This window comes from Sceloporus undulatus, chromosome 4 (genome assembly GCF_019175285.1).
Source record: "Sceloporus undulatus isolate JIND9_A2432 ecotype Alabama chromosome 4, SceUnd_v1.1, whole genome shotgun sequence".
Classification (NCBI taxonomy): Eukaryota; Metazoa; Chordata; class Lepidosauria; order Squamata; family Phrynosomatidae; genus Sceloporus; species Sceloporus undulatus.
The window spans coordinates 250,476,546-250,483,454 of NC_056525.1; the positions used below are offsets into that span (position 1 = coordinate 250,476,546).

Here is a 6,909-nt window from a genome sequence, read left to right on the forward strand (position 1 = left end):
ATATATATATATATATATATATATATATATATATATGTCAAATGAAATAAATTTCACCTACAGTATTATGAAATTGTTTGGGGAAACTCCCAAAATGCTTTCCCTGCCAAACAAACAAACAAACAAACAAGCCAGGGCTGGGGATCAGGGAGCCTTGCAGTTGCTGTATCTCCCAGCATTCCATCTGGGGATGCTGGGTCTTGCAGTCCTGAGACTAAGAAGCTTTACTGCCTCTAGACCGTCCTCCCTGCCTGCAGTGGAACCTTCCTCAGGACGAGAGAGCCATTAACACCTTCAACTACCTCTAGACCGTCCTCCCTGCAGCCATCTGAAGAGTGACTTTCATCCACCAGGCCTCCCTCAGCCTAAAGGGCCTCTCTTTCCTACATCCATCTGAAGATTGACTTTCATCCACTAGGCCTCCCTCAAGGGAAAGGACCTTCCATTCCTACATCCATCTGAAGATTGAGTCGGATCTATCGGGCCTGCTTCAAAGGATAGAGCTTTCCTTCCCTGCATCCATCAGCCATCTCTCCTTCCATCACTCTCAGCAGCTGGGACCTTGAGCAAAGGCTTCCAATCCCACCCCTTCCTTCTCTATTAAATCCCTTGTGCCTTGTGATACTTAGGCAATATTACCAAGTACAGTTGGCTATTATATTGCTACTTTTGTCATTATTATATTTTCTTCTTTTGATTATCGCTTACTAAATCCTTTCCTCCCATGGCTCCACGCATCTCTCCTAACTTGATCCCTATTCGACCTCTTCCTATCTCCCAGCTTCCATTCCTCTGTTCACTCTGGAACTGTCGCTCTGTTGCTCCGAAAGCGACTGCTGTCCATGATCTTTTTCTCTCTAGATCATTTAACCTTCTCGCTCTTACTGAAACCTGGCTCCCGGCCCATGATACTGCCACCTCCGCTGCCCTTTCTTTTGGCGGTCTCTCATTCACTCACACAAGCCGCCCTGAGGGTCGAGGAGGAGGGGTCCGTATACTATTGTCCAATTCCTGCCAGTTTCAAGTTCTCTCTTTCCCCCCCAGCTATTGTTTCTCTTCATTCGAGTCGCACTGTATTCGACTCTTTTTTCCTTTACAGCTCCGGGTTGCTGTCATCTATCACCCTCCTGGTTCTGCTACCCAATTCCTATCTGACTTTGAATCTTGGCTGACGTTTTTTCTATCTGATACAGTCCCTTCTCTAATCCTAGGTGACTTTAATATTCACCTTGACAATCCCAACAATCCTTCTTCATCTCGCCTTAGATCCCTGTTTGCTTCTTTTGGCCTTCAGCCTCATTCTAACTCCTCAACCCATTCTTCTGGTCACTGTCTCGACCTAATTCTTGCAGCTAAATGTGTCATTTCCAACTACCTGGCATCTGATTTTCCATTGTCTGACCATCATTTAATTTCTTTTACTCTTACTTATATCCCACCTCCTCGTCGTACTGTCCAGCGCCATTTCCGCGACCTTCAGTCTGTTAACTCTGACCATCTCAGTCAGACTTTGAATTCATCTCTCTCTTCTCTTGATCTTGGGGACTCTGCTGATTCAGCAATGTCTTTATTTAATTCCACTCTTTCTTCAACTCTTGATAGCTTTGCTCCTGTATCTGTACGTGTGTCTTCCCCCATGACTAGGCCTCAGCCCTGGCTCACTCCCACTATCAGGTACCTCCGGTCCTGCTCTCGAGCGGCTGAACGTCTTTGGAAAAAGTCTAGGGAACCGGCCGATTTCATTCATTATAAATTCATCCTTTTATCTTTTTCACGCGCTCTGTCTATGGCAAAACAGAACTATTTTAAATCACTGATCTGCGCTAATGAGAGGCGCCCGCAGCGTTTGTTCTCCTGCTTCAATACACTACTCAAACCTTCCTCTCCCCCTGTCTTCTCATCTTTTCCCCCCACTGACTTCGCCAACTACTTCATCACAAAAGTCACTACTATTCGATCTGAAATAGTTCCTCCCGACTTGCCCCCTACCACTAACCTCCTGGTACCTTCTAAAATAAACTCTCTGGGTTTCCCCCTGTTTCTCTGGATGAACTCTCTAAGCTGCTAAATTCTTCCAAACCAACTACCTGTTCTCTTGATCCTATTCCCTCCCGTCTCCTAATCTCTATAGCCCCTTCTCTTCTGCCCTCGCTCCTCTATATCTTTAATCTCTCTCTCTCTCTTTGGGTTCCTTCCCTTCTGACTTCAAACATGCTCTCGTTTCCCCAATTCTGAAGAAACCCTCTCTCGACCCCTCTTCTTTGTCTAGCTATCGTCCAATTTCTCTTCTTCCTTTTCTTTCTAAGGTCCTAGAACGGGTCGTTTATTCTCGCTGTATTAAGTTTCTTGAAGCCAACTCCATCCTGGACCCCTTCCAATCTGGCTTCCGCCCACGGCACTCTACAGAGACAGCCCTCACCAAGATCTCAAATGATCTCTTGCGGGCCAAGGCAAATGGACTCTGCTCTATTCTCATTCTTCTCGATTTGTCTGCAGCCTTTGACACTGTTGATCACTGTCTCCTGGTTGATTTACTTTCTGACCTTGGGTTCGCCGACTCTGCTCTCGACTGGTTTAAATCTTACTTGTCAGATAGATCTTTTGCAGTGGTCACGGGTGGTCAGACTTCATCCTCTGTTCCGCTATCTGTTGGAGTTCCCCAGGGCTCTGTCTTGGGTCCCCTTCTGTTCTCTCTATACACACTGTCTCTAGGTAAACTCATCAGTTCTTTTGGTTTCTCCTATCATTTGTATGCCGACGACACTCAGCTGTATCTCTCCACCCCTGACCTTTCGACGGGGCTTGAACAGCAAGTTTCTTCTTGTCTGACTGCCATCTCTCAGTGGATGCGGCTTCGGCGCTTGAAGCTCAACATGTCTAAGACTGAGCTTCTCGTCTTTCCACCTAAACCCACCCTTCATTATTCCTTTTCTGTTTCTGTTGATGACACTTCCATTCAACCGGTTCATCAAGCCCGCAGTCTTGGCTTCATTTTTGACTCTTCCCTGTCATTTATTCCCCAGATCCAGGCCACCGCAAAGACCTGTAGATTCTTTCTCCACAACATTCCCAAGATCCATCCATTCCTCTCAGCCTCTACTGCCAAGACTCTGGTCCATACCCTCGTGGTTTCGCGACTAGATTATTGTAACCTCCTTCTAACAGGGCTTCCTCTTTCACACCTCCATCCTTTAATATCTGTCCAGTATTCAGCTGCCCGTATTGTCACATCCGCTCGCCGCTTTGACCATGTTTCTCCTCTTTTCTCCTCCCTTCATTGGCTCCCCTTCCCCTTTCGCATCCGGTACAAGCTTTTGTTACTGACTTTCAAAACTCTCCATGGGTTGGCCCCTCCTTACTTATCTGACCTTCTTTCTCCTTATATTCCTACTCGCACCCTCCGCTCTGGTAGTCAGGGTCTCCTGTCACAATGTAGGACTACCACTGCCCCCTCCCGAATTCGTCCCTTCTCGCTTGCTGCCCCTTACTCCTGGAACCTTCTTCCCCCACATGCACACCTCATCACTTCTCTGCCCAGTTTCAAAACTGAATTAAAGACTATATTGTTTAGAGAAGCATTCCCAGAGGTGAGCCCCTCTCTGACCCAGGAAGCCTCCTTCTAATCATCCATCAAGAAGCCAAGCCCTTCCTCCAGTCCATCTGCCTTGGTCCAGGCCTCGGAGGTGGAAAAGATCTGCTGGACCTGATCCTATTCCCCACCACCACTCCCTTCTTCTCCTTTTGTGTCGTGTCTTCTTAGATTGTAAGCCTGAGGGCAGGGAACCGTCTGACTAAAAAATTGATGTACAGCGCTGTGTAAACTTACAGCGCTTTATAAATAAAGGTTAATAATAATAATAATAATAATAATAATACCCCTCTAAAAAAAACCCTTGTCACCTGACTTTAGACTCTGCCTCAGGAGTGAGGATGGCAACTCCCATCATCCCCTCCCCACTGGCCCTGCTGCTCACCTCCTGCTCCTGATGGGCTCTGCAGTCCTTGCCTCTGGCGCCCCTTTCTCCTGCGGCTGCCACTCATCCTCCTCCTCAGCTGCCAGCAACGCACGCTCCCTATTGGACAAGACGCTGCCTCTCCTGGCGCCCCATTGGCCGCCGCGCCCATCCGTCACGCCGCGTCCCCGCCCTTCTACCCAAAGCATCCTGGGAGGTGTAGTTCTGAGTTGAAATGCCTCCTCCAGCTGTGTTTTGCAAGGAAGGAGGCAGCTAAAAGGGGGAAGCCTCCAGTCTGCAGCTCCCAGTATCCCCCATGGCAACTGCATGGCTCTCTGCAGAGAGACACTTTTGCGCTGCAAACTTAATGCAATTTGACCCCACTTTAAAACTGCCATGGGTCCACCATCCTGGGATGTCTAGTTTGTAGAAGGCTAACTTAAGACATTGCCAAACTACAAATCCCAGGATTCCATGGCATGGAACCACGTCACTTAAAAGCAGTGTCAAACCTGAATTATATAAGTAGTCTTGGGATGCATCTGCACTGCAGAATTAATACAGTTTGACCTCGCTTTAACTGACATGGCTCACTGCCATGGAATGCTGGGATTTGCAGTTTTCTGTGGCACCAGAGCTCTCTGGCACAGAAGGCGAAGTATCTCACAAAACTACAAGTCCCAGGATTCCATAGCATTGATGAAAAGCCGCCAAAGCAGTGTTGAACTGCATTATTTCTGCAGCCTTTGTGGTTTGTAGGGTGCATCTGCACTTGAAATCACTTTAACTGCCATGGCTCAGTGCTTTGGGATTCTGGGGTTTGTGGTTTTGTCAATCTCTGTCTCAGAGGCCCCTGTTGCTGCAACAAACTACAAATCCCAGGATTCCATAGGATGTTGCTTTGGCCATTAAACCGGTGTCAAACTGGATTCATTCTGCAGTGGAGTTTATCACACTGGGGCTGATTTTGGCATTAAAGAGAGATTAAAGCGCATTTAAAGCATCTCACAAACGAAACGGAAATGGCAAGTAACTGCGCAGATGGTTATCACGCGCCACTGCGCAAATCAAGCGAGATAGACATTGTCGCTGAAATCCCGAAAGTAAAAGATGTGTCTTAACACTTCTTTGTGGCCACTTTAATGGCGGATTTTGCGCGACGTCGTGTGACATTGTTTTGCATCATTGTGTCGTTTTCCCAGGATAAACTCCGGATCGCCTTCGTGTGACAAATGCCTGGCTTTTCCAGATTACTTTTGGGAGGAGGTTTGCATTCAAACCGCATCCAAACACAGCTTCCTCCCGGATCAGGGTTTCTTCACTCTTTTGGGTATTTTGGCTTTGGTTGCATTTTGCTCACTTCTGCGGCCTTCGGTTTCTTTCCCTTTCTTGCAAAATTCTAAGTAGCATCACAATTCGGACCTGAACCCACAACTGCTCCCTGTTGTGCGGACGACAACAAAGGACATTGCGACACAAAACGTTGTGGTTCCCTGCCTTCCTTCTCCGTTGCACACAATGGGTTGCCACACAAGAAAAGGGCGTTTTGTCTGAAGCCAAAAGGAAAAGAGGAAGCGGAAGGAAAAAGAAAACCAAATTTGTTGTTGCTGCTGCTGAAGGCTCTTCGAGTTGCTTCAACACCTGCATCTCGTTTTATGGGACATGAAGCTGTGTTTTGCATGCTCTGTATTTCATGTTTCATGTAGGTTTATGGTGATGCTGTATAAGGAGATATCTATCTATCTATCTATCTATCTATCAATCATCTCCTGGGATGCGTTTTGGCAGTCTGGCAAAGGAAGAGCCTTCCTGCACCGGATCCAAAATGGAAAGACATTTTTGGAGAGGAGGACAGGGATCACATTGACGGAGAAAGAGATCTGGTCTTCCATCGGTGGTTCATGTTTCAGTAGAGAAACACAATTCTTGGTTTTCCCCTAAAGAAGGTCCCTAAATAAACCTCTCTGAGCGAAAAGATATGAAACCACAGGAAGAAAAACACAGCTTTTGTGCTAACAACCCTGGACAAGTCGACATTCAATGAATGAATGAATGTTATTTCAGAGGCCATTAAACACCAAAGCAGATATAAAACATTTAAATCTTATGGAAATAAACCTATACAATAGATATCCATAACATACTCATGAAATAGACATTGATGCCTATAGAAATGATCCTAATGAATGATCCTAAGTGGGTCTTGACTGGGGAAGACGGAATACAAGAGACAAGGCTCTTCATTGAGTTTGAATCATAATCTTACGTATTAATTAAATCCATAACAAAGTTACATAAGAAGAAGAAGATTCAATGCAGGGATCTGCTTCATCATCTGTCTCAGAGATCATCTTAGCTGGGCTCCACCTGAAAGGCTCTGAACAGGGAGGAACCATCAGACCCACATTGGAAACAACCCAGGGGCTTTATTAGCGACAAGGATGTTTATCACACTATGCTCTTAAAGAGGTACTATTCCAGTGTGACTCCTCTAAAGTCCCGCTTTCCTAAGCCTGGGAAGTCCTTCCAGCTGGTATGTCACTGCTACACCCAGAATCCCCCAGCCAGCCTAATACTAGTTGAGGAAGGCTGGTGTAGAAGGGCTCTCCTGGGAACACTGTTGGTGAATCTTTAGAGTGATCCAACACTGTTGTCCTTACACCAAGGGAATAAGAAGCCATGTGGCTAATGGGGACATGCGTGTAATCTTAGGGCCTTTCATACTTTCACCTGCTTGCCTTCATGACTCGAGACAGGAGCTGAGGGCTATATTGGCTGCACATAACGTTGTGTATGAAGCAACATCGCTTGCAAGGATGGCAAGCCCACACATGGTGCGGCAGGAAGGATGCAGAGTTGGTGCTGATCCGTTCACAATGTGAACTTCGTGCCTGGAGCAGAGGGTCTAAAGGCAGGGGTGGATGTAATGCACTCTGTAGAGTATGTTGGCCGCCAG

At 46.7% G+C, this 6,909-nt stretch overlaps 1 protein-coding gene across 3 annotated transcripts in view; it reads right to left on the bottom strand.

Annotated features, from left to right (window-relative positions):
• LOC121929724 (TBC1 domain family member 20-like) overlaps positions 1-4,067 on the bottom strand; it is a 21,707-nt gene extending 17,640 nt beyond the window's left edge. Inside the window, exon 1 of one of the 3 annotated variants that reach the window (XM_042465583.1) lies at positions 3,975-4,067. In XM_042465583.1, coding sequence (XP_042321517.1) covers positions 3,975-4,041 — 67 coding nt within the window. In that variant the 5' untranslated portion in view covers positions 4,042-4,067. Of the gene's footprint in view, positions 1-452; positions 617-3,974 lie in introns of those variants that run through there. The other 2 variants (XM_042465585.1, XM_042465582.1) reach the window with 2 other exon arrangements.
• Positions 4,068-6,909: the final 2,842 nt, after the last annotated feature.